Below are 26,677 nucleotides of genomic sequence, written 5' to 3'. Positions count from 1 at the left end.
AACTGCCTGCCTAGATGATTCTTCCTATGAACCTAACTGTTCATGTCTGAGAACCAACAAGACAATAAAACATGGAAATACTCTTGCAAGTCGGGTCAATCACAGACTTTACAAAATTTTCCTTTCAGGTCACCACAAAAAATGTTGGAGCGGGACAAGTTAACTTTGAAACGGATTCAAGAATTCGAGACACACATAACATCTTCTAATTATTGGGAGTTTTCTAATTTCCTGTTCAGATTAGAATAACATATCTTCCCGCGTAAAAAATTGACAAATTAGTCCATATAGTAAGACTCATGCACTCCTCGTAGTAGAGAAATATTTTGTGTACACAGATTTCTTGCTGTTCCAGCCTGCCTGGCATTTATCTGTTTTATTGACCCCTTGGCCAGCTAGTGGGTCTATGTTGGTCATTGCTGCCTCTTAAGTAAAATTTTTCTAGGATTATATGGGTATTTCAGTAAATTACCTGTATAAGGTTTCACTATATATTTGTAACAAGAGTTCTTCCTCTCTAATCAATCTGGGAGAGCCATGAAGACGAGGGGTTGTAACCTATTCTCCATTGATAATGAAACAGATCTCATCTTACTGCGGACGTAGATAATCTTGCCAAACCGCATAAATCTTTGTATGCATTGTGTGATTATCGTTTGCAATTTTCAATCTTTTCTGCATCGTTTTAGGTTCTAGATTTTTACAGATGACATCGCTTTAGGTTCTAGTTTTCTACAGATGTGACATGGATAGGTAGCCACCAAGTTCCCTGGATGATGAATCAAGTTTCAGCCCAAATGGGGTTAGCCAAGTGGCAAAATATAAGAGTATGCCAATGCATGGATGACTGAAAAATACAAAAGGTGCATGGCCATACGAAGAATGATGAACGATTGGATTGAATACGAAATTTAACACATTGCCAATCAAGTATATTTTCTAGTATTGAAAGGTCAGAATGACCAAATAACTTTCTCATGTAGTACAACTAAGCAAATTAGGTAAGATTTTCTCATCTATATAGAACAGAGAACCGTTTGCCTAAGGTCTAAAAGAAAAGGTCTATATCTACAGAAAAATTGTCTTTTTATATGAAAAAAAAATTAGAGGTAAAATTTACATGTAAAAAAAAATAACTGTTGTTATATAAGAGGTAAAATATGATGTAAAATGTCATTGTAAGATTTTCCATTGCTTGCTTGCCATTATTTACATGATAAAATAATTGAAAATAATATACAAAAATATCATTATAACAAATTCGAAATTATGTATCTCTTAGTCATATTGTCGTGAGAACCATAAATGTATGAAACCCACGTACACAGGTCATACATGAATCATCAAGGCAACAAAGGGTTTTCTTAAGATATTGGAAATTTTATGAGGAAAAATTTACATACAAGTTACTGAAAAAATATCCAAAAATTGTATGATCAACCCTAAAAAATTTTCCTTATATAAAATTTACAAACAGAACCTTATGCACCGGTCCCGTACATGCTTTCAGGTGCATCATTCTCTTCAACAGGGCTGATTATCCTCCTGCAAAATTTTAATTGGAACTATTTGCACTTGAGTTGAAAGGGAAATTCCAAAATTGAGATGGCTGTACACAAATTTAAGGAAAAGGTACATCGTTCATGTGAAAACAACCCTCAAAGTTTACTGATGAATTTCTGCTACAATCTTAATCTAATCCCACAAATTGGTACAACTCAAACACATTCCCCCTCCCACACAGAGAGAGGGGGAGGATCCAATAAACTAAAACAAAATTTTAAATAAACGAATTACACTTGAAGATGGATTTTTAAATTCTGAGCTTTTCTTTCCCATTTAGCTCCTTAACTTAGGAGCCTTGAGATAATAGACTCTTCTTACAAACCCTTTCCCCACCTTGCCGACATCTTTCAACATGTCAACTGGATCTTGTTCTTCGGGTTCCACTTCTTCTCGACCCCGTTTCTGCGAAAACAAATAGATAAGGAAAATTGCTAATGCTCTGAATAGAAAATAGAAAGTTTTCCCACTATGTTAAAGGGGTACACATTTGGCTACCTTTGAACATTGTCTCTCCCAGGTTAGGCCAATAGCATCACCTCCAAGAGAATCATACCACACCTTTAATGAATCAGAGAATTCTCTCTATAAAATAGAAAACATGCAACTATTAGACAGGGAAATCAGCATCCCAGATAAGTGCAGTGGCCCAATAAAAGGTCCACCAAAAAAAAAAAAAAAAGAGAGAGAGAGAGAGAGATATACCTTCATGTCCTCCACAAAGCACCTCACCGGATCAAAGTTCACCATCAACTTGTTTTTCATTTCCACTAAACTTTGATGCATGTCTCCTGGTAACATGTAGGGATGGAAATGCTTGCTTGCATTCCCTTGAGCCACACATCTCCCTGCACAACATATGCACATCATGAGCCAGTAAAACCAAAAAGCATGGAATGGCACTGTTAGTGCCAAGTAGATAAACAAATATATCAATGGTGAAAAGACCACCTTGTTCCATATCAGACGGGAAAAGGAGACGTTGTGGATAAGGCAGCCTATCCCTCTGGAGAAGAATAATGGCATTGTAGTTGTTCAAAGGGGTTCGGAACAGACACTGCAGAACAAAATCAAAGGATGAATAAGGTGTAAATAAATTTCAAAAAGGACTTTGAAAAAGGGGTCAAAATTACCTCCCATCTATGAGAATTAATCTGATCATGCAGGACAAGGTTTGTCAAGAAGTGTGCACTGCTTCTAGCATAGGCCATCATCCTTTTAAGTTCCTTCAACATCAACAAGATCCAAATGCCAGTTATGTTTGCAATAAACTGTGAACTTCTTGAAAACAAATAAAATCTCCACTCAGAATTACTACAAGAATTATTCAATCAACTAGATGCACTCAATGGTTTCACGAAAGCCAGCAAACTTCTTACAACAAAAGATTTCTTTGTCGTGATAAAGGTATGTTTCTGATCAAATCTGCCTTCCACAATTCATTGTCTTTGAACAATAAATTGCTCTGTGTTTTACTTCAAATCTTATTTAAAAAATAAAAAGAAAACGATAGAAATGTTTGCTAAAAGCAATGTAAAGTTACTTTACATTCCATATTTCAAGTTCTCCCCAAACAAAGACCAGGCCAAGATATAACTTATTTATTGAAGACTGCGTTTAGTACCAATTTAAAGCCTTGATCTGCATCTAAAACAACAATTTTATAGCCCCAATGGTTAGTTTGTTCAGCAACAGTTGACCAAGCTTTTAACAGGAGTTCATAGTTACGTTCACAGTTCACACAATTTTAGTAGATGACTTTGTAGCAATCTAATTGAGAAGACAATTTTTCCCAAAATGCATTTTTAAGGAATATTTCCCACCTAGAAATCGATGAATGTGAGTTTTATGCAGGGATATATCAGAATGGAAAGGATTCTTACAAATAAGGGTCTAAATATATAGACCACTCCTACGAACTGGTACATTTGAACTTGATCCAGAAGATCATATCTAAAAATGGACTTGACTGCATCTTGAAGGTCAAAGAAATGTGGAACCCAATTGGAGGCTGATAAATTTATTTTCTGATATACATTCTCTATTAAATTTTTTTCCTGTTGAGTTTTGGTTGCTCAAAGACATGCTGTATCTGTGGCCCATAGAAATGCTTCATTGCTTGGTCCATTATTTGATTTGGAATTTTGTTGGTCGGTTCCTTCCTCCTTGGCTGATGGAAGCAGTTTTCACGTTGTAATTGTCTTTTTGTTTAAATCAATATTTTTTTTTTCAATCCAATAATAATAAGGGTAGTTATTCATGTAACAATTGAAGCTGATGTTTCCAAAAATCACAAAACAAATTTGAGCCATCCATTTTTACGTTTTTTTAAATCTAAACCATTTGTTCCCACTCAAAGTTAGGAAAGTGCACAGTAATGTCTAGAGTACTGGTACATCATGGACATGCACAGCATGTGTGCCAATAGAAAAAGGTGGTATTTGATTGAATTTGACACGTGGCTAATCTAGACCATGTCCTCTCTATCCAATGGTTGGAATGGACATATCATTGGTCTACATGGCAGAATAGATGCTTAGTGACATTTGGAAAAGATAAGACCTTCGTGACAACAATATTTGCCTAATAATAATAACAAACCATACACTAATCATTGGATCCTGTCAACTGATAATTTTCATGCCTAACAAGACCTCATGTTGGCCCTACAGGCCAAATACTCCAACTAAAGGAAAGAAGAAAAGAAGAGGGGGGAGCCCACTCCATTCAGTGCAAAGCCTGGGGTAATTTTTTGTTCAGCATAAAAAATTCAAGATGGGATACTACTTACAAATGTGTTGGGTGAGCATTTGGTCCAAGCTTCAGATGCCTTGTCATATGCTGTAGCCAAAAACATCGCTGGTTCCAAATTTTCAGCTTTTTTTTCATAAGATTTTCTGCTTAACATGAAGTTTTCCTGTGCCATTAAAATACGTAATGAGTGGCTGTATCGTTGAATTAAACCATCACCATTTGTTATTTAAGAAGCAGAAACTCATAAAATTTTGTATGAATAAACATGCATATTAATGCATACACTAATCTCTTTTTCATCTTTCAATGACATATCACAGTTTATGTCCACAACCAAAGGAGAAAAGGTCCAGTCATAGTCTGATAGCAACCGCAAGAACCTGTCCATCAAATTGATATCTGTTAAGACTTGAGGCAGCCTAATTAAGCAAGAGCTAAATGAGTTGTAACTTACAAATATCTTCCAATATAAGGCACAGAAGAAGCTAATAAGCTATTATTGATGCAAAAATAAGCCAAAAGGTATGCTTCTGCCTAACCCAATTTATTATTATTTTTTTTTTTTGGTGAAAATGAAATTGTCTAACCCAATTTATAGTTAAAAAGGAAGGAGCATTTTATCAATTACATAAGGTCCATTGGGTCCATTGGTATGTAAATGAATTAAAACTTGTGAAAAATGGATCAGAAAAACTTGCTATTCCCCCACCTATTCCTAACACATGAAACCTGTAGAAAGCTGAGGTACACTGGTCAGCATCACACACCAGATCAGCGAGTGTGAGTGGACCCATATTCTAAGCAACCTATAGTTGCTATTTTGTTGACAGGAAATGGCTAATTGTCCAGAAGATACTGGAACCTCCCAATGATAGTTAAGAACCATTCGGGAAAGGTTTTAGGTCTCAGTTTTGCCAGGCCACGATACCGAGTTCTGCCGAGATCTCGGAGAGTTGGTGTATTTTTTCCCGTCTTGACTCGGTGGTGGGTTTCGTTGACCATATGGCCAAGATAGGTCCTAAAACTTGACACCCACCCTATTTAGCTAAACACAATGGAAACATTAATTTTTACAAATTCAAACCCAAAAATGGTACTTTGACTTTGGGACCTTAGGTCGGTAGTCTATGGCGTAGGTGAGCTCTACCCTAAGCTATTCCACACAATATTTAGAACCATAGTACTAAAACTCGTTTTGTTTTGGTGTTTCGGTCAGACCGAAATTTCCGAGATACCGAAATTTCGTCGAAATATGGTATTTTTTCTATGGGTGTAAAATGCCAAAAATGACCGAGATTTCCGAAATTTCCGAAACGAGATGACCGAAATTTTCGAAAAATTCGAAATATTGCATTTTTCAATTCGATGTTGCATTTCGTTTTGACTCGACCGAGATACTCGAAATTCTCGAAATCTCGACTGAGACGAAACGAGTTTTAGTACTATGTTTAGAACACATAATTAAAGTAGAGGTGTAAAACAACTTAATTAAGCATTAGGAATTAAGAAACATCAAACCATAAACCATTTAAGCATTAGTGCATCAAATTCATAATCATAAATGGTGATGGTTTGACGGTTTGTTAATAATTGTTAGAAACTTGGAAAGAGACATAAATTAAACAAATACAAGTGTAAGGGTGTAACAGGTCCTAATATTTGAGAGTAGCTAGTAATGAAATGAGTGTCGGTGGACATTGTATCACATATAAAAACTACATAATCAACAAGCAAGTATTGATCATGAATCTATGAAAAAAAGCACCAAAACCCTCTCTTGATGTTGAAGCTTTAATCTTCATTTGAGGGGAGATTTGACAAAAAAAAAAAGCACCAAAACCCTCACCTCCAAGTAATTTTCCTTCATAGCAGAGCGAGAGATGAGAGACAGAGGCGAGATATCGAGTTGACGTTGAAATCTCGCCCAGAGGGTGCCTTTTTATAGCTTGGTTTTTGATCGAGTCGAATCGAGGTCGAGATATACCACGAGATCTCGGCAAGATACCGAGATTTTGCACAAATCCTATATCACCTACCGTCTCGTCTCGAGACTTCACGAAACCGAGTCTTTTCAAGATCTCGCCGAGATCTTGTACCATGCATTCGGGTTAGCTAGAAATCACAAAACAAAAAGAAAACTAGACAAGGAAAATAGGAGACAAATGGGGATTGGTCAAAAGTGGGAGAAGAATTGTCCAATACACCGCCTATTATGTTTCTTTGCATACATCAGAATGGAAAAGGAAATTGGCTACTCAATCCAGGATAAATCCTCATTTATGGCCATATTTCCAGTTTCTATATAACAGAAGCTATTGTTTTCAACAATGAAAATGTAGGTTAAATATAGGCATTATGTGAATTTTATGTTGGGGATAGGGAAGAATTCCACACTTTCTAAGGCTTCTAATGAGGTTAATATTGCGGAAGAAAGAAGGATATATATTCATCAATAAACCAATAATGAGTGGCAAACAGTCTATTTTGGAAGCTCTTCCCAAGTTCCCATCTTGCTTATTGACCATCTACCGAAAAACTACTCTAAGAAGCATGCCATAATTCTAAAAATAGAAGATCAATCAATTATATCAAAAATCCTATGAGTGTGCTATAGTTGAACCATCTAATGCAGGAGCAGTTCTTTGTACCGGACCGAACCTGTTTGAGAGTTCCGATCGAGAACCATGCCTGAATTGGGATTTGGGCCTAGTAGGATATTAGTAGTTTATTAATTTACCCATTTGAATTTATCTTGTAGTCTTTCACTTAGACTAGAGTTCCATTCCATTTTTAGTTTTAGAGTTTGATTCCATTATAGATTTAGATTTAGGTTCAATAATTAGGTGATAGAGTTAGATTTCTATTTCAGCATTAGACTACAATTAGGAAACTTTCAATTTCATTTTTATAAATATGCTTGTAAACCAATTCATTGGGTAGATTTGATGAATGGAATATTGAGTTGTTTGGTAGTAGCCTGCGCGGCTTAGGGCAGCTTAGCTATCGTCCTCTCCCCCACTCTCTTCCCCTCCTTCCCTGAAGCCCTGGCCTTCCTTTTCATCCTTTTCTTCTCCTTTCTTCAACTTCTTCTTCATTCTACCCCTTTTTGTCCTGGCGTTAACAGCAGCCTGCTAAAGCTTGTGTAGATCCCTCTCTCCCTTTTCCTTTCAATCTGAGATTTGAGTCGTAGGTAGCTCTGCCCTGGGCGATCTTGATTGCAAAACCCTATTCCATAACCTTGCTGAACATGGGAGCTTCAAATCAAAACGCAAGTCCAAGTTTTGTCCCATTGGCAGTACTAATTTCAGCAACTTGATCTCCCTTGTGTCATATTGTTCCATTTTTAAATTTGGAGTGGAAGTGGCTTGGGTATAGGTGACTCAAGCCCTCCAGTTTCAGTTCCTAAGTCCTCCATTATTGAGAGATTTGAGTTGAGTTTCAGGTCTGAACCTGGAGGTACCGCCAGCTATACGTTCAGTGATTTAAATCTATGTCAGTTGTTGATCGATGGAGCTGCTATGGCCTGCATTCAGTGGCGTATTAAAGTATGTAATGGATTCAGAACTTAAGAAATCAAAATACAGAGAAAATGAGAGGAGAGGAAGAAGAGGAGAATTCGATAGAGATGGGAGAAGAAAGGGATGTGTGATAGATCAATCAATCTATTGCCCGCCCACTGAATTTATATTAATAAAGCAAAACATAGTAGCAATAGGTAAGTAAAGTCTAATCTAACTATACTAGGAAATTGAAACCTACTTGGATAAAAACTAGATAAAAAAACCATCCCACGGTAGAGGTCAATGGACCCCCATGGACCTCCAACCGATACACACACTCTAACAAAGTAGAATCCTTCTCCTAAAATCCCACTTCAATGGGTGTCTTCTAGAGGGAATTCTCTCATCTGAAGAGCTCCTAATTTTCCACAACTGGTTCCCTTGCGGGAGGTTGAAGACGATTCTTGTTCCCCCCCCCCCCCTTTCCTTAATTCGTTATCTATAGTTTTTGTCCCTTGTTTCAAAATTACTGCTCCCTCTACTTTATTACTCCATACCCTTTTTTAACTTCATTCCAAATCTATCCTCAATCTATAATTCAAATCGCTATTGTGTCCTCCTCTTTGTTACTACCAAAGAGTTTTTTAAGTTCTGGCTATTTATGGTCCTGCCACTCCCCATTTGTAAACTCCAATATAATTACTGAACTGCCATTATTTCTTGCAATGGAGTTATAGAGTTTTTTAAGTTTTTGTTGTTTACGGTCCTGCCACTCCCCCTTTGTAAATTCCAATATTATTATGGAAAACTGCCCCCAAGAAGCAGTCCTATATTGTGTAGGCCTGGTGATGACAAATCTGCCCTCTTAAGCCCAAGCAAAGGACTCAGGGGATAAGAACTGCCCGACGAACAGAATATTGAAAAATAGCTTACCCAGAAAAGTCCAGAATTAAGAGAGGAGAAGCTTAATAGCTCAAAGGGGACTCATCTGATTGACCTGAAACTCAGGTTGAGTGGTCCTCTAAGTGAGGGCTGTCTGCTGGTAAAAGATCTCCGACATCTGGTGTGCAGAGGCAGTCCTAGTGGCACTAGGAAAACAGAGCAGTGATATGAAATCTAATTATTTGGGCTTCAAAATTCAGTAAAATAACTGGCAATCAATAGAACTAAACAAATAAGTTCAGGTATTAAATTTCAGATCAATCGGACAACTACATGAAGAGATATGAGCAATTGAAGTTTTCAGATAGTTATTCGAAAACAGGGGCACTGCTTGTTCGGGAAGAGTAGAGAGACCTGATTTTGAAGAAGAAATGAACAGAAAATAGGAGAGAGGGAAACAGGAACCACCTGTGAAGGATCCCTTCGAGCCCACCAAAAGCCACTTGAGAATCCTCTAAAGCTCACTGCAAACTCTCAGCAAAATTCACCAGAAAACTGCTCTTTCAACTATTTAAAGACAGTCATAGGCCTCAAACTAACTCGAATTCTAACTAAGCATACCAATCACAGCTGAGAATAACTCAAACCACAAACCAGACCTGTCACAAGCGATAAGAAGTTGTCCTAACTCCTAATCATGCTAGGACTCTTAAAACAGAGCATGAACTGAAAACTAACTCCAATCAAACACCTCATGATTCTAGCACTCCAGGTCAGAAAAAACAAACAAAACAAGGACTGGAAAAAAAAAATCCCATGACCTGACTGGAAAAAAATTCATAATTAACCCCTCCTTTTCTTCCCTGTGGCTGTTCACCTGATCTGTTTGGCTTGCGATGTTGGTTTTGTTGTTTTACCCTATTTGTTTTTTATTCGTTTTGTAGCATGTCTCTTCCTTGGTAATAAAATTTTCTGGTTATTAACAAAAACTGATTAAGGAATTGATCAGCCTCCTTTGTGGGTTAATAGTTGCAGCTACTCTCATCCTTTTCCATTGTGTTGGTTGTAGGCTTGTAGCCGCAGTAACCCAACACCCCCCCCCCCCCCAAAAAAAAAAAGCTCTTGAAGTGCAAACTATCATACTCATGGTTCTTCTCGTTTGCTGGACTTTTCTCCAAGGCATTCTTGGTTGCTTGTTATTGAAGCCATAGACCTCATGGATGAATCAACCCGAGCAGATACATGCCCAATTATGTTTCACATTGTTCTTCGGAGGTGCTGCCATTTAGTCAGCTCATAGAACAGCAGGCACATGCACAAAGATCAACCAACTTGAAAAGACTGATTATTTTTTTAGTTAGCACTTGGCATGAAAACCCTATTTCCAACCATGGTTTGATAGTTTTGACTTTTGAGTCCAATAGTAGGTTGACAGTACAGTTTACCTGCTAGATTGAAAACCTATTTTGAGGGTCTATGCATAGAGATCAACCAAGTTCAAATCCTTGTCCTGAATCTACAATAAGGCCATATCAATATGAGTGAGCCTAATTGTGTGATTTAATCCCCTTGCATTCAGCCCCCCACAAGTTCCAAACCATCAAAACTAATTACTTTCCGCGTGATGACTTAAAAAAGAATAGTGTTGAGTCGTTGCCACTGTAAGGATGGGTGTCACCTATATGGTGATGCAGATAAGTTACCTAAAGGGCTTATTTTGTTAGAAATAAGCTTTGGGTTGGGGCATGTATATGTTGGGCCTTTGATCACATGTGTTTTTATTGTAAAGGGACACTTTAATGGGCCTAAAATATGGGTAGAAGGTAGGCATACGGGATTAAGCTTAGTTAGTTAGTTCTTTTTTATTTAAAGTTGTTTAATAGGCTTTGAATTCCCTCATCTTGCTGAGAAGATTTCCTTTTATTATTATGCTTCTTATTTATGTTGTTTAGCAATAGAATTTTACTTTCCTGATCAGATAAGGATTATGCTTTAGTTTTTATAAATCGCTTGTAAAGAGCCAAGGCTTACAGACGATTTCATGAATGATAAAATTGAGCTTTGCTTCAATGGAGTGCAGTGTGATTCAGTAGAGGGTGGGAGATCCTTGGAGGGCAGTGAGATTCTGTTCCTTGTTCTTGGTGGGAAGCCATAGTTATTTTATTTTCTTCTATACTCTGTTTTCTCCATCTCAAGTCAGTACTGTTATCACCTATTCTTTATGTGCTTGCTGGGTTTGGATTTCGTTTGACTTGGAAAGGTATCTTATGTTGTTTTTGCCGAATATATGCTGCTAGAAGTAAGGTTTACTTTACAGCATAGACACCCCAAGTTGCACCTGGCAGGTGCCCTGTTTTAGGGATTTTATTGCTCATCTCGAGACCTGCTGAATCAGGTAATCTGTCCAGCGGATCCTTTCCATCTTTTAGGGTTTCAAAGGACCCCCTTAGAGAACTCTTTGACCAGAGATTCAAGCTGATCAGAACATCTGATCTGCTGCCATTAAAAATATCCTGTTTCAGCTTATTTTCTGTTTCTGAACTGAAGTTTCTTCGATTACTTTAAATCTGACCCTTCAGTCTAATTTATATTTTGGGGTTTGATATGACCAGCCTGGAGTGAGATTCGACCTGAATATTAGGGTGATCCAACTCTCTGATTTTGATTAATTGGAAATCTCTTATTTGCTGAATTTTCAGTTTCAGATTTGCTTATTTTCTAATTACTCTTAATCCAACCATTGGATTGCTACTGTATTCTGAAGATCACCTATCCTATTTATTTTTGAGCAATTGTCAGCGTTTGACCTTCATCTGAGAAGGTTGACTTCTGTTGACCTTTTTATTAGGGTTTGCTTGGGATCTTGTAAGGGAGGTGTTCAGCACTTCAGCCTGAACCTAAGGTTCATCCTACCTAACCCCCCCCCCTATGGTATACCACCTAATTAGCCAAGTGTACTCTCTGGGCTGGGTGTTTTCATGGGCCAGGCACCAAGTTAGTAAAATAAACCTTTTTTCAAACCCACCTCCTAGACCTTGTAATTTGATTGTATTTGAATCACATTGAGTTCCTGCATATATCGATCATTCAGAAATCTCCGAATTTTGCCTCTTATTTGACATTTTGACTAGAATAGTGTGGTGTCTGTTCAATTTACGCATGTTATTTGCAGTGCAGACCCATTCCCACACGAATGGTTGCTTCTTTTTTTTATTTTGGATCAGAAGGAATGGTAGCTGACCCGCAAAAAAAATGTCTCAATTTCACAATAGGTTACTCAGTCCAGCACCAGCAAAGTTGCAATAAATGACCAACCCAATATTTTGTCTCCTAAAACAATAGATGCATGTTTGGGTTGAAATGAAACCCAGGGAAACTACAAATGAACCAAGAAGCACAATCAGCTTTAATTTCCACACACATAAAAACAATGCAATGATTTACTATAATGAATTGCAAAAGTGATAGTAATGAGAAGTTTAATTCCGTTAGTGGTTAAAAGGGGGCAAAAAAAAAAGGGATAGGAATGAGGAACAGAACCTTAAAAATCCAGTTAACCGTGAAGAAGGAGCATTAAATGGCAAAGGCTTCAAAAAGAGGTAAGCAACCAATAATTCAATTGCCTCTGCTGCTAGGACCGCAGAAAATAGATGTGAAGCAACCCATCGTTTTGCAAGCCTTCGCATAGAACCAAATAAAATAAGTAACATTAAGGTTCAACATAACAGACATTGTAGGATAAAAATCAGATCCTTACCGCACAACTGGCCCATATGTAGGGTAACGACCTTGTAAACCATTTATCATGCTAGAATGCTGACCGTGTATAAAAAGTTCCTTGTCCATAGAAGAGACATGCTTCATTTTATCATTTCCAACTGGAAAATATTATGGGGTGCAATTAGTAAGGAATTCAAACTTTGAGATTAAATTTGAAAAGAGTAATTGATAGTGTAGGGCAATGGCCCTATAAGCCATTACATGGCAACACAGATAGATGTTGAATAGGAGCCTAAAATTCCTCACCTTGATTTCTCAACAAGCTCAGGCCTCTTTCATGCAAGATTCTAAGACGAAATGCATATCCAGACGTTAGGACATCCAGCTCATCCTCAGTAGCAATACAAGTCATATCCCATTTGCTCTGGAGACTGCAGAAGAAATATCATCAGATTGACAAGTCAAGAAGAACTCTAGTGTTAGTCGGATGCACAACTTTAACAAAGTAGTTCTGTGATATGAAGAATCTCTAGCTGGCTCACCTTTCTCCAATTTTCAGGAGGAAAGCAGATTTAGTCTTCTCAATTGCTACATCATCCATTGGCCAGTTCCCTGAACCCTCCAACTAAAACCCAAAAAGAAAAGGGCAGCCTTCAGACTCAATAGTAATAGACTACTGCACCAGAAAATCATATAAAGCCACCAGATTCTTGCCTGAATCATTACTTCCAGTGGTTGAATACAAGTTGAAGTGAGCTTGGGTAATTTTTTGGCAACAACCCTTTCATTTGCCAGGGGATGCGGTTCAGGAGGGAAGACACATGTGAACCTGAAGGCTGTTTGAATCAATAAAGATATGGAAGTTTGTTAAACATCAGGAGAAAAATTACTAAATAAGTGAACTTGCATTAAGAGCATTTACAAGTCTAATCAAACCAAATACCACAAGTTTAGTAAATAATTGCAAGAAAGAAAACTTCTGAGTGATTTGGATGTCAAATGTCATCACATACAAACACAGGGATCCTGAGAATCACAATTTTCAATCAACCAAGATTTGCCCTACATTTCATTGAAATATAATGGGAGCCATGTTACAAAGCATTTAGTCATGATAAGACAGTTTCATGCCTGCCAAAAGTAATTAGAAGAAAATAAGTTTTCAAGACAAACTACAAACTGAAATAAAGGGCAAGGGAGTAGTGGGATCAATCCACACTGTATTTGCACAGCATCTAGACATACGATTGTTTTCTGAAATCCTCTGAGCCTTCAAATTTCTCTGAGATCCCAAGCAGGTGAAGACCATTTAATTATCGAAACGGAAAAATTTTTATAAGCACAAGGAAATGGATTGATCCAAGTTCCCCTCTATACTTGTATGAAACAGGAGAAAGTTGAACCCACATATAAATTTACCAAAAAAGAAATCAAATCACAAATGGGATTTTATTACTGAAAAGATGAAGAAAGATAAAACTGGGAGCATTAAGACAATTGTAATGCCATATGGAATTATTTCACCATGATGCTGAATGCAATTATTTTTAGCTCTTAAAAGAAAAGGAACATAATCAGTTGACAACCAATGATGGAGCATCTTCCCACTCCTAATCACAATTCACAATACGACACTTAAACCAGGCTAACCGGTTGCTCGCCACATCAATGCCCTAACTCAATTTTTCCCTCATTGGCTACACACGACTTTATAAATGGAAGGGTGTGGACAAAAAGACATGACACTTATCCCAGGCCTCTATTTTATGTACCCTAATTGGCACTGATTAATATTCATTCTCCACCACCACCAGAAAATTCTGCCAATAACACAAGGGAAGGAGTTCAAATCCAACAAAAATGCAAAAGGCTAAGGTTTAAATACCTACTTCTGGAATTCATCAACAAGGTTTAATAGCCCAGTTTCACAGAGAACTTCCAAGGCCCCTTCAACATATTAGGGAAGATCATTTATCCAACCTTCAGAATCTCAATCATGCTCTATGCCTTAAATGAATGCAAACTTAACAAACACAAATCAAATGTAAGAAAACCATAAATCAAGCACAATAAAATGATATGGTCTTTGTAAAATATAAAACAAGATGTGCAAGGATGAAATCCATAAATGGTAAATGATACAAGAATTGCATTAAAAGGCAATATATTTTCAATCAATATTTACATGGCTCTGCTAGTTCAGAGAAAGAACCTGAGTCTAAAGGCTGTACACTGGATACCCTCAAAGGAATGTCATCCAGAGCACGCAAACACTTTGCCAGAGCTTCATATGCCGCAAGAAGACTTCCAGAACTTGAGATTGGATCTGAAAATAATCACAAATTTCTCATTCTTTTTTATGATTCATGTTTCTTAGATGAAAGCAAAAGAAAGACCCCAAAAACCATTAGCAGGTAGGCAATGATTGATCTTGCAACCATCACTCACTTTAAAACAAAATAACTGAGGCTGCACTGTCGAGGAATGGGTCTGGGGTTAAAAACCCATTTGCACCTTTCAGTTACTGATCTCTTTGAAAGCAAGCCAGCCAGTGGCAAAAACAATTGACATGCAAGAAAAGGGGAAAATGTGCTTGATACCTCGAACACCATGCAGAAGACTGAAATCAAGCTGATCTGCAAAATGTACCATATTCTCATTTGACAGGGAAAGATGCCGAGTAAGAACAAATTCAGTAATTCTTTTGATAATGAGATGTCTTTCCCATTGCTCGCACTCCCATACTGTCAAATCGGCAAAATAGGACTCAGCAGTAGTTCACCTTTAAACATGCAGAAATGAAATCAGGGACGAAGGAAAGAATCAGTGGATGCATCACCTATGCTTTCTGCAATAGTCCCATCTTTAAATCTCCGAAGCTCTGCCTTCTCTCCCCAAAACCTTCGGAACTTGAGAACCTAGTGCACAAGATGATACTGTCAGCAGATGTATCTCAGAATATGCTTTGGGCTCGAAAGGGGAGAGGAAGAAGCGAAATACCTCCTCTTTGTTCTCAGCATGTGGGCCAACATCAACAACTCTAAAACTCTTCTCAGAACAACTAACTAGTATCCCAACAACCAACGGCTCACTATCAAACTTTGAGAAACCCTAGAATCACATGTATATTAGAATTGACTTGATGATCTAAAACATAGGCATACTATGATACCATGAATTGAAGATTAAAAGTTGAGCTTTGGATACAATACCTCTTCCATAGTCCAGTCAGGAGGAGTGCTTCTCCAGGTAACACGAATAACTTTTGCCCTATCATTTAGTCCTTGCTCTAGAAGAGAATGTACCTTGCCCTCGTATATTCTCCAACATTCATCATCCAAGCAAAAGCCAGATGCATAAACCTCACTTCTTCCTTTCAAATTCAACCTAAAAAATATGTCAAAGATGTCTAATTAGATCTAACAACAAAAATATACTGCCATCAAACTTGTCAATGAGCATTTATATACATGCAGTTAGCTCAGACACGTAATTGACAGCACAGCAATAATGCAAATGGAAAATGTTGCAATGTGCTCTCAACACAGATTCATTTAAATAATAATTCACCTTAGGGTCTCCCTCCTTAATACAAAATGAAGAAAATAAAATTGGGAGATCAGCAATAAGGGAATGAAAAAACTTGTATAAACCAAATATATGATGCAAAAACTTGTATAAACCAAATATAATAACTTTATGAAGGTCAACCTGTCAAATGAGTCCATTGTCAGGCACAGCCTAAAATAAACAGATATAATTGCAGTTCTAGTAGAACTTGCATGATATCACTGCAGCATATTAGCAATTAAATTAACATTACTTGCCCATATAGAGAATTCAATCCTAAAATATAAGTAATGGCTAAGTTAAGTGATGCAGCCCAGAGTTTTGAAACACTTAAATTTGGATCGCTATGGGCCCACAAAAATGATAAATAACTCAAGCTAAGGGTTTAATGTCAATTTCGTAATTTCTCAGCACAATGAGGACCCTATAGGAAGGAACAAAGGTTTCTAGGGCAAAACAGCCATTTAAATTTCATAGAGGGATTTTCTGATAATTAGAATAAGAATGGGTTAAACAGGTACAGAATATGGTTTAAAGGACTTTTATGTAATAATAATAATAAGAGGGAGGACTAACTTGTGATTATGCAAACAGGTTGTCTTCAACCTCCTGATAGAAGCCAACACGGTAGAGAGGTTTCTCTTGAAATCAACTCAGCCCCCTCACCAACGATTTCAACCAAGCAAGGATTTAGGACTAAGATCACAACTCCAATCCCTAACTTGAATAGCAAGAGACCCAAGAGTTAGGACCTTAACCCTAGAGTTTCAAGTCCAAAGAAGGTGTATCAAAGGAGAACTCACCTTCCTCAAGTCCGTGCTTACCGCTGGTTTGTTATTCACAATTCTAAGGTAGGGTGGGCAAGTCTTGTTAATTACAATTAAGGACAGCTTCTTACAAAATTACTCAAAAGCTCCTCTATTTCTGAGTTTGTTCTATTTCATTCCCATTCTTGTTTTAAAATTCCAGAAACGTCCTTCCGTTCAAATTCTATTTCCTGTTTAGTCTCTGAATCTGTATTCTTACCTGAAGGGGTCAAAAAATTACAATATAATTACAGTTTGCCACAATTCATGTTATTTGAGTTTTTATCTTTGGTGGGCTCATAGCATCTAAATCAGGGTTTTGAAATCCTAGGTTGCATCAGGTCTCATATATTGTGCAAATCTGTATATATACATTCAGAAATCCCCAGCCTTTGCAGCCTTAAGCCAACTTAAGTTGCAAGTCTGCAACAAGAAATTACACTTTAAAAATCAATCTTATTTAGTACTAAACGGGATCAGCATTAACTAAATTTAAACTTCATAGCCCTAAATACATCTTCTCCCTTATGTAATAAATATAATTGACAGCACAGGCCCAACAATTTGAAAATTTGATTCTGAGACCCAAACCCTAGCTTCCAACTCAACAAAACAATCAAAGTTCAGATTTCAGCTAATATGCCAACTAAAAGATCAATAAACCAGAACCAGCAGTGACTTCATAATGAAAATGGCATCCAGCATCATATCAAAAAAACAAGGGTTTGTTCTGATTGAAGAAACCACTGCTCAAGCACGTTAACATAATCTAATTAAAAGCTCATATAGAGAGAATAAATAAAGTAGTGCTAATACGGTAATATCTGGTATCATGTCATTGAAAATATTCAGAATATTAACAATGAAAACACACCTTATGCAATAATCATATTTAGCAGGCAAGTCGACCTTGGTCATGAAAACCTCTTCAAATCCACCGTCTCTACATTTATCCATGCAATTAAGTGTCACAGCAGCCTCATCTCGAAGCTGAATATTTGAATTTTATCAGATTAGTACAACGCACCAAGGCTTAAGACAGAAACGAAAGAACAAAAACAATGAGATCCAACATCTTCCTCATAAGAATATATCCCAGATGTAAAATTACCTCTAAGAAACCACTCCTTGTCACTCGGAATGTCAGGTTAAAATGAGCTGACGAATCACATAATACTACTGGAAATAATTGGAGACATTGACTTCTTTCCTGGAATTCCCAATCTCTAAATGAATATCAAAATATAATAGGGAAAATTTTTCCTAGATACTTGTCTGCTCTATAGGCAATGAGCAGACCACAGTAACTTAATGAACAATCAAACCGAGACCCAATAGCAAACTATAAGAAGAAAAATAAGAAGAGGAAACAACGTTAAACCCTTCTACCAAATACAATCATATAAATAAGCAACAAACCTCCTTAGACATACTGGGTCGACCTTGAGGCTGAAGCAGAAGGCCCTTCTCCCATAACTTTGAAATGGCTGTGAAGAAATAAGCAGTTCAGCTTTTCAACTCATTACTCCCTCAACAAAATAGTATAAAATGCTAATCATATCATAATTGTAAACTCAAAAAGATAAAACCCAAGTCCAAAGAAAGAGTGAACAGGAAGAACTTAATGAATTTCAGTTGAAAGGAAAGATGAGAAAAACATGAAATATGAATTACAATCAACTACAGAAAATCATAAGTTCAAGATGGCAGGGCTTCAACTGCAATTCTATACTCACTCAAGGGGAAAATAGTCAAGTAAAAATCATTTTGAAAAATGGAGCAGAACAAGTTCAGGCCGAACATTCGAGCAAACCAGCAAAAACATGCTTCGGGGAATCAAAGAAAGTGAAGTGCATAAAACCGTACTGCCTGATATTGAATTTCATTCCTGTAGCTTTATCCTTTTTCTCTGTATCTTTTGTCAGCACTAAAAAGAAGAAAAGTGCAAAAACATAAAACAGGGACTGTAATCAGTATCCTTATGGTCAAGTTTACTATCATTTTGAACTTCATCAGAAAGAAGACCGGAAAGTCCCATTCTTGTTCCTAAAATTCAAAACAAATAAATACTAGAGAGTTGGATTATAGCTGTATCTTTTGAGCTGGTTTGTAAAGTCGAGCGGAAAATCACCGAGGAATGCTAATCCAATGGGTGCATAAAATGACAAACAGTAGGGATCTCACCATCGCTTTATGAATGTAGTGTAATCTTAGCACTCTCAAGCAACATATTTTTGGTCAAAGGTCAAACAATGACCACCCATGATTTTTGGACCATAATTGGGGGCAAAAATAGCCAACTCATATATTTGGTAGCTTAGGGTCTGTATGGCAACGTCCAAAAAATACTTCTGATGTTTTTGTGCTTTTTTGGAACACATTTGGAACAGAACATGTATGTGATGCCCAGACTTTTTTTTAATTGAACCTGGTAAAAAAAGAACACATTTGGAACACAAACTTAAAGCGAAAATGCGCACGATGATGGACGCGATATTCACGAATCACCACCACCATCATCATCACCATCTCCACCACCGCAGCCACCCCCACCCCCACCATCTCCACCTCCACCTCCACCTCCACCTCCACCTCCACCACCTCCACACCACCGCCACCGCCACCGCCACCGCCACAGAACAGAAGATATACTTTTGTTAATATGCAATCCATACGTGTTTCTGTTGTTTTGTAGTGGCAAAAATACTTTTTTTCCAGTGTTGGTACAAAAGTACTCCAAAATAACAAAAACACAAAAAAAAACTGTTTCCGACTCAGGAACAGTAATTTGGAACAGAAACGATGCAAAGTTTATCATCAAACTGGGCATCTTTGCTTCGGAATAAGTCTAGGGTTGGGTTATATACATGTTGGGCCTTTGATCCCATGGGTTTCTATGTAATAGGCAACTTTTATGGGCTTAAAATATGGGTAATTAGGTTGCATACTGGATTAGTTGTTTTAGTTCCAGAGTTTTATTTTGTAGTTTTAGTTCATAAATTGAACCGGTTCAACCAATGGTTCAATTTAAGTGGTTTTAGTAGTTTTCTTTTAAGTGTTTAATGGGGCTAAATTAGCATTTTATTTTGAATATATTTCTGTTTCCTAGTCAGTTTAAATTACTTAATAGGTTAAGGATTGGATTAGGCCTTTCCTATTTAGTGTAATATATAAGATTGTAAGGGGGGCAAACATGAGACACAAATTTTGATATTAATGAAAAGCTTTTGCTGCTCTTCTTCTCCATTGAAGATTTTTATCTTGTGTTTGATCAAGGCTGGTGGGATTGGTGTTTGATCCGACTAACACCTTGCAGTGGGAAGCCTGGGTGGTTCGTTGGTGGGATTGGTGTTTGATCCAGTCGACACCTTGCGGTATGAAGCCCAGGTGGTTCTTTTGAAGCTCTCCTTCAAGTTCTTTGAAGATATCCTTCAAGTTCTAGCTAAAGATTCAATGTTTATTCAAGTTTCTCCATCAAACAAACTGCTGCCAGGGAATTCTGCAACAACAGTGAGTTTGATTCATCCCAACTCTAACCTTTCTTCTTCTAATCCTCTAAACCACCAAACCCTAACATCCCCTCCATCTTTGAACATCATTCCCATAACCAAATTCTGCCCAGACCAAACCAGCCACCAAAATACCACCATATTTGGATCGAATTTCCCTCTCACCCCAAGGTGAACTTGATCCAAACCCCTACCCTAATTTCGCATCCTAAACCCTAGATTCCACCATTGTTCCCTTTTCAAAAACCCAACCCTAACCCTAAATTGCTGCAATTCCAGTTGAGCTCACTTCCAACCACTAAAATTTAACGTAACCATCACTAATAGACTCCACTACATGAACTTGACATAACCCTACCATCAAATCCCAGGTCCCATCAAACCCTAGGTCACATCAAACCCTAACCCTAATTTCACCAAAAACCCTATGTTTGACCTAGCCGATTCACCTATTCATAACAGACCCTGGTTTACTGGCTCCTAGTTGGCTTCTACCAATCTAGGACTAGAAACGTTGTCATACACACCCTTAAAATCTCTTCAAACACCTTTACTTCAGCCAAGCCCAGAAGGCACATAGAAGACAGAAACTAATTCAGGCAAATCATTAGCCACCCCAATGTTTCACTACAATTATGAGATGTCCAAATCTTTTATTAGGGTTGTAAACGGATCGGATTAGGCTCGGATTCGGCTCGAATAGTGCTATATCCGCATCTGCATCCGATTAGCTATCGGACAGATTTGGATGGTGCTAAACGGATACGGATCGGATATTTTATCCGTTTACATGTAAATATAGCTTTTCGGATAGCTATAGCCTATCCGTATCCACATCCGTTTAGCTTTCGGACGGATTTGGATAGTGCGAAACAAATACGGACATGGATACGGAAACGGATTTCGGCTATTCATTTACACCCCTATCTTTTATTCATCCGAAAACACTAAATTTCCTATGAAAGTACCTTAAGAACCAAGCCAGCTGAACGTGGTAATTCAACACATTTACAAAAATAGAGATTCATTCTCCACTTCAAAACCAAGAACATGGATCGAAATTTCACTCAAAATGACCAAAATTTCACAAAATATTTTGGTTTCGAGAAGCCTAAAAAAAAGGGGTTGCAAACTTGACTCATTTCGGCAAGAACTCCATGACATTTCGACTCGTTCCAATGTAATTTCGAGATTTCACCCCCTTTCGCCTGAGAAATCCAGAACTACTAGAAAATCTCAATTTTTTTGTGAAGTCCTTCATTTAAGTACTGAATTAAGATTTGGCAACATTTGCATGGATTTGAAGCATCATTTGGCAAAATTTTCTCAAATTTCAAATTTTCCACATCTAGGGTTGTTGTGATGGACTTTGAGAGAATCTTCAGGTAGAGGATAATAGGGCCGCTATATGTCATAGGGTCCAAAACTAAACTACCACTTTGGATGTTCTTTTTTCCAATCTAATGCTTTAAGCATATGTCAACACGTTTAAATAGGCAATCTCTATTAATTGTCTATGATGACACTTTTTGACATTGGTGTACTATTAAATGGTGTTTCTTCATTCTTAATAAATATTTTTATTGTTTTTTATTGAATGTGGTATTTTCTAGTACTAACTATGTGTAGAATAGGTTATATAAGAGAAGATACTGAAACATACAGTGTACAGTACCAACTTGGGGTCCAAAGCCAAATTACCATTTTGGATGGATTTTTTTTACAGTCTAAAAGTTCAAATATGTTTAGAGATGTTTAATTAGGGTTTCCCTGAAGTTTCGGGCCAAAATATGGCCAATTGGCCATTTGAACACTAATATGGCCAACCGAAATGTATCAGATTTCAGTCGAATTTCGACTGAAATCCAAAATATTTTGGTTTTGACCTGGATTGTACCCAGGTCGAATTCAAAATCTCGAACTATAGCCAAGAGTGTAACTCCTTCGCATATAAGGCCATTAAAAAGAACCTCAGCTTTTAAGTATCTCAGCATTTACCACAGTAATAGGTGAATGTTGCACTAGCTTTGCTTTTTCCGTTTCTAGAAACTCCACAGAGCCCACACCAACCCCTAACCCTAGTGATATTTATAATGGTTTAAGGAAGAGTAATCCCTAGTGATATGCACTATTATATATGTCCAGAACAAGAAGGTCCACTCCACACACAAAGGTATATATCCACAATCATTAAGTAATGCATTTTTCGTTTCTTTCTTCCTTAAACATTCCATATAATCAATACATAATACATTGACTCTTTCAGAGGTTCTCCCCCTAAATTTCTTCTTAAAGATTATGAAAAATACTAAAAGATGAATACAAGAGATGCTAAAAAAAATATGGTAAATTGCTGATTATACCTTCGCCCAAAAAATTTGTCAAAATATATGAGAAAATATAACTTTGAATATTTAACTCCGACAGCATTTGATTAAAAATATACAAATCTTGACAGCCGTCTGAGATCCTAGGTGCCATTCAATCTTTGAAGGCATCTCAACATTTGTTACCATCATCATATCGTTAAAATGCATCTCCAATAACTAGGATTTAAAAAGCATTAGTTTACATTCACCTGCCTACATCATGCAACTACATTAAAGAAGAAGAGAAAAGAAAAGAAAAACCATGTCAGTTTTTCTAAATCCACTTGGGTGTACAGAGCATCAAAATACATTTTAAAATATATGAACACCTAATGTGGGCTCCAAGCATAGTCTAGCATTTATCTTCCATCGTTTCACAATAAACCTCACTTTGGAATAGAATATTTTGTTAAGAAAATGTTCAGGCTAAAGAGAAGAAAAAAAAAAAGGGGGAGGGGGGGGGGGGGGAAGAGCACACTTAATCTCCAATCAATAAATGATTGGAAAACCCCCCCTTCCAAGATAGTGCTGGGTCCCATCCAGGTTCCTGTTACCAACTTTGTTTTCTTACTTCCAGTCTAATAAACATGAATTATGGAAAAAATAAATAAAAAAAAAAAATAAAATCCAGTACATACCACAGTGTTTTGCTGTTGAGCAAGCAGTGGCAATAATGATGTAAAACATACCTATGAAGTCCAATGTAACACGAAAAATCTGCCTCGCCTTCATTGACCTGTTAATACGATTTCCTCCAGATTCCGTAGCAAGGTATGACATAATGAAAGAGATCAAGAATCCATTCAAACAATCATGGACGTATATAGTACTTCTGTGACGAGCCCAAATCTGCATCAATAGGAGAAAAAATTACTTCTCTACTGTGGGTGAAGGATTTGCATCACTTGTTACTTGCAACAAAAATGAATTTTCTCCAAATAGTAAGGTAACCAAAAACATACTTTCAGCAAAATTAAAGCCTCTCCCAATTCCTTCCACCCAAGAAAAGTTTTCGTCACAAATTCCGAATTATCCTCTAGAAACATATCTTCCAAAATGCTGTTGTTATACTTTGGTGCAGCCCGCGGAACATACTGCCCTTCTACTGGAATTACAACAGTGTCAATAGTGTAACTGAAGACCATATTCCTCAACCCTCAACTCTGAGATCTTAGTCGCATTGACAAGAAAAGAAGCTGAGCCTGAGAGTTACCTTCGTTTAGTGCACGAACATTGTTCCTTGACAAATTTAGCTTTGAAACATTAAACAAGGAAGTTGCTGTTGGAGTTATCCTAACAAAAAACCCAGGAAGTTCAACGAGCTCCTGAACTATCAGGTCGTAACCGTTGTCATCAGTTTTTGAAAGAGAAAAATTATATGATTAGAGTCAATATAGAGGCTAAAATCAAACCATCAAGGATGTTCTCTATCTGATTCAATGTGTTAACATAAGAGTAAACACATAACAGTCATTCAATGCGATAAAAATAAATTTCAGTGGCAAAACAGAGCAATGCACCTGGGTATACAATCAAAACAGGTTTCCGTGCCTCATTTTGGAAGGTCGACCATTCAACCTTGCGGAATTGGGAGGATGATATCAGTTGATTCTTAATGATGCAGAGGTAAAGGCATCTTTTGGCGTGGTAACGGTGATTCAGGTAGTCTTTCTCATGGAAACACTCCTGCCACAGTGAAAAAAATTTTGAAACTACCTTAATTTCTTGTAAGTGGCATCGGCTTATTCAATATAAATAACGAGTTATATATAAAGTAAGGAGATAGATAAGTGAACAAGAAGGCACCTTGGGCATGCGAATGAGGAGATCAACATTCACGTTAGGCTTGGCGATTGAACGTGTAGAATAACTACCACTGATTTCGAAAAATGTTGGCTTTTTGAAAGTGAACTCATATTTATCTGCACCAATGTCTCTGATAAAACCGGGAGCTGCATCTGCACTAACCTGCACAGTTTTGGGAGGTATCAATAGTAGGTTTAAGAAGATAATGAATTGAAAACGCGAATTAGGGTTTCAAAACAGGAAATTTAATGATTGTACAGACCTTGACGTCCTCAGGGATTTTGTCGATAGCTTCTCTAATGGCGGAAACTGTTTCGTCGACGAAGCGAGTCACCGTTGGAGAGTAGTCAAGCTGGACCTCCTTAAGGAGCTCAGTCATCTTCAAGTCCATTGGGTCCATGATAACAGTAGAACTCTCCATTGCTTTCTTTTTTCGTTCTTCGTAGTTTGGCTTTGCGGCTGAAGCAAGTTGATGCTGAGGATGCTTTAGGGCTGAAACTGAGAGTGGCGGGAGATAACAGGGAGTGAAAAGGCCCAAGAACAGAGACGAATCTTTTAGGGTCCGTTTGGACGGCTCCAAACCAACAAAGCCCCCCGGGGGGAAAAACACAAAAGAACCCCAAAAATAGAAGGCATAGTGTCAATTTCCAGTCCAAACCGGTTGGACCGCCTGAAATTGATTTGTTGAGACTGAATCCAATCAACTCGAACCCTTGTAAGCTTGATTTTGGTTTGGTTTTATGAAACCAAAATTGAAATCAAAATAAATAACATTAAAAAATGATAAAAAATTTATTATTTTAGTTTTTTTTAAATGCATATATATGAAAAACTGATACCAAATAGGTAGTAGACCCATAAGAGCCTGCTACGTCAACCCAATAAAAAAACCGATCCAAACTGGACCCTAACTGAAACCCTTATGGCTTAACAGTTTGATTTCATTGTGGCCAATTATCAACCCAAATCGATTCATTCCGATCAAACCAACCAACCGGCCAAAAATACTTTTTCCGGCAGGGGGTTGTTGCATTAGGTTCAACGGTTGACACATGTCACATCTCCTACCATGTAGAGCACAAAAGGGGTATTTTTGGAAGCAAAATCTAAACGCTCCAAAATTGGTGCTGATGGTTTCAAGGGGAGGGGAGAAACTAAAATAATAACGAGAGCAGTTTTGGTAGATGTAGAGGTGCAAGTTTGACCCTGATGGTCCGAGCCTGTCTTAAGCCCGAACAAGGCCTGGGTTGAGGTGTCTTGGCCCTGAGGGTGGGTCAGAATTGGGAATTTCTAGCTTTGAATCAAGGTCGGATTGGGCTTGGATTGAGGCCTAGGGTTGGGCCGGACCGTGTTCTTTCTTCTTACTCTTTTTTCTCTTTTCTTTCTTCTTCTCAGCCTGGCCAGCCCATGCACCTCCCTTTCCTCCATGGTTAAGGCCAATCAGGGTCAGCCCGGCCTGACCATGAGGACAGGTCAGGGTTGGATTTTTCTGGCCTTGAGTCAGGACCGGGCCGGGCCTGGGCCTAACTAAGGGACTCAGGGTTGGGCTGGGGTTTTAAAAGGCCTGGCCCAACCCGACCCTATTGCAGTCCTAGTAGACATCAACCCATAAGTAAAAACGATGAATGAATGTCTAGATTTGTGCGGTGATAAATCCATTTGTACTTAACTTTGTGTACAAGTAAATCCCAAGATCCCTTACTCCAATTTAAGTTTTTGTTCAACATCCGCAATTTTTTGTACAGGAATTTCCCATCAAAAAAAATATATATATATATTTGTACTGGAATTGCCAACCACTGGGAAAGGAAAAAAACCAAAAAAAAATACTCCTCCAATAAAAGAATTCCACTCCCACTCCGCAACCCACCCACCCACCCCCCCCCCCCTCTCCCATAAAAAAGATATTTATGGGTCATTTGATCACAAGAGAAAAGATGGGTTTGGGCCAGTTCCTTTTGACCCATCAAACTTGTTGTGCCCAGCTTTAAATATAACGAGGAATCAAGCCATTTAACTTTACTACATTATTCCTTCATTCGAGAGATATGACGCGGTATTACAATTATTTATTTTCTCTTTGGAAAAGGAAAGTATCAATAAACAAGAGAAAAATTACATCCTAATGTAATTATATCCCCTAACATTAAAGGGATTGGGGTGGGGGAGAGATTACCAAAAGGATCCCGTTCAGCACC

At 37.7% G+C, this 26,677-nt stretch overlaps 1 protein-coding gene across 4 annotated transcripts; it reads right to left on the bottom strand.

The window, feature by feature from the left end:
* Positions 1-1,784: 1,784 nt before the first annotated feature.
* On the bottom strand, positions 1,785-25,046 carry LOC122659751 (nucleolar protein 6). Of its 4 annotated transcripts, none has more exons than XM_043854871.1 (26): positions 24,742-25,046; positions 24,480-24,641; positions 24,194-24,359; positions 23,887-24,003; positions 23,636-23,778; positions 23,363-23,522; positions 18,215-18,282; positions 17,907-18,005; positions 17,670-17,785; positions 15,632-15,806; positions 15,420-15,530; positions 15,259-15,337; positions 15,020-15,163; positions 14,632-14,745; positions 13,134-13,255; positions 12,962-13,044; positions 12,726-12,850; positions 12,457-12,577; positions 12,240-12,377; positions 4,601-4,697; positions 4,355-4,480; positions 2,697-2,789; positions 2,512-2,620; positions 2,269-2,411; positions 2,062-2,148; positions 1,785-1,968 (listed from the first exon to the last, which is right to left on the bottom strand). In XM_043854871.1, exons 1-26 carry the CDS (start codon positions 24,898-24,900, stop codon positions 1,840-1,842), a joined length of 3,186 nt encoding a protein of 1,061 aa, XP_043710806.1. In that variant the 5' UTR covers positions 24,901-25,046; the 3' UTR covers positions 1,785-1,839. The 4 variants fall into 4 exon arrangements, with proteins under 4 accessions (XP_043710806.1, XP_043710807.1, XP_043710808.1 ...); XM_043854872.1 differs by having other exon boundaries at positions 2,515-2,620; XM_043854873.1 differs by having other exon boundaries at positions 23,636-23,775.
* Positions 25,047-26,677: the final 1,631 nt, after the last annotated feature.

Source organism: Telopea speciosissima, chromosome 4, assembly GCF_018873765.1.
Source record: "Telopea speciosissima isolate NSW1024214 ecotype Mountain lineage chromosome 4, Tspe_v1, whole genome shotgun sequence".
Taxonomy (NCBI): domain Eukaryota; kingdom Viridiplantae; phylum Streptophyta; class Magnoliopsida; order Proteales; family Proteaceae; genus Telopea; species Telopea speciosissima.
The sequence above is the reverse complement of the archived record's forward strand: the minus strand, read 5'-3'. Positions and strand labels throughout refer to the sequence as shown.

What these genes read in the sequence shown, in the direction of transcription:
- LOC122659751 (XM_043854871.1), bottom strand. Translation starts at nt 24,900, where the DNA reads ATGGAGAGTTCTACTGTTATCATGGACCCAATGGACTTGAAGATGACT. An exon ending in TCCTCATTCGCATGCCCAAG is followed by an intron (nt 24,360 to 24,479) that starts GTGCCTTCTTGT and finishes TCACTGTGGCAG; the next exon opens with GAGTGTTTCCATGAGAAAGA. An exon ending in GTCTGATATGGAACAAGGTG is followed by an intron (nt 2,412 to 2,511) that starts GTCTTTTCACCA and finishes TATGTTGTGCAG; the next exon opens with GGAGATGTGTGGCTCAAGGG.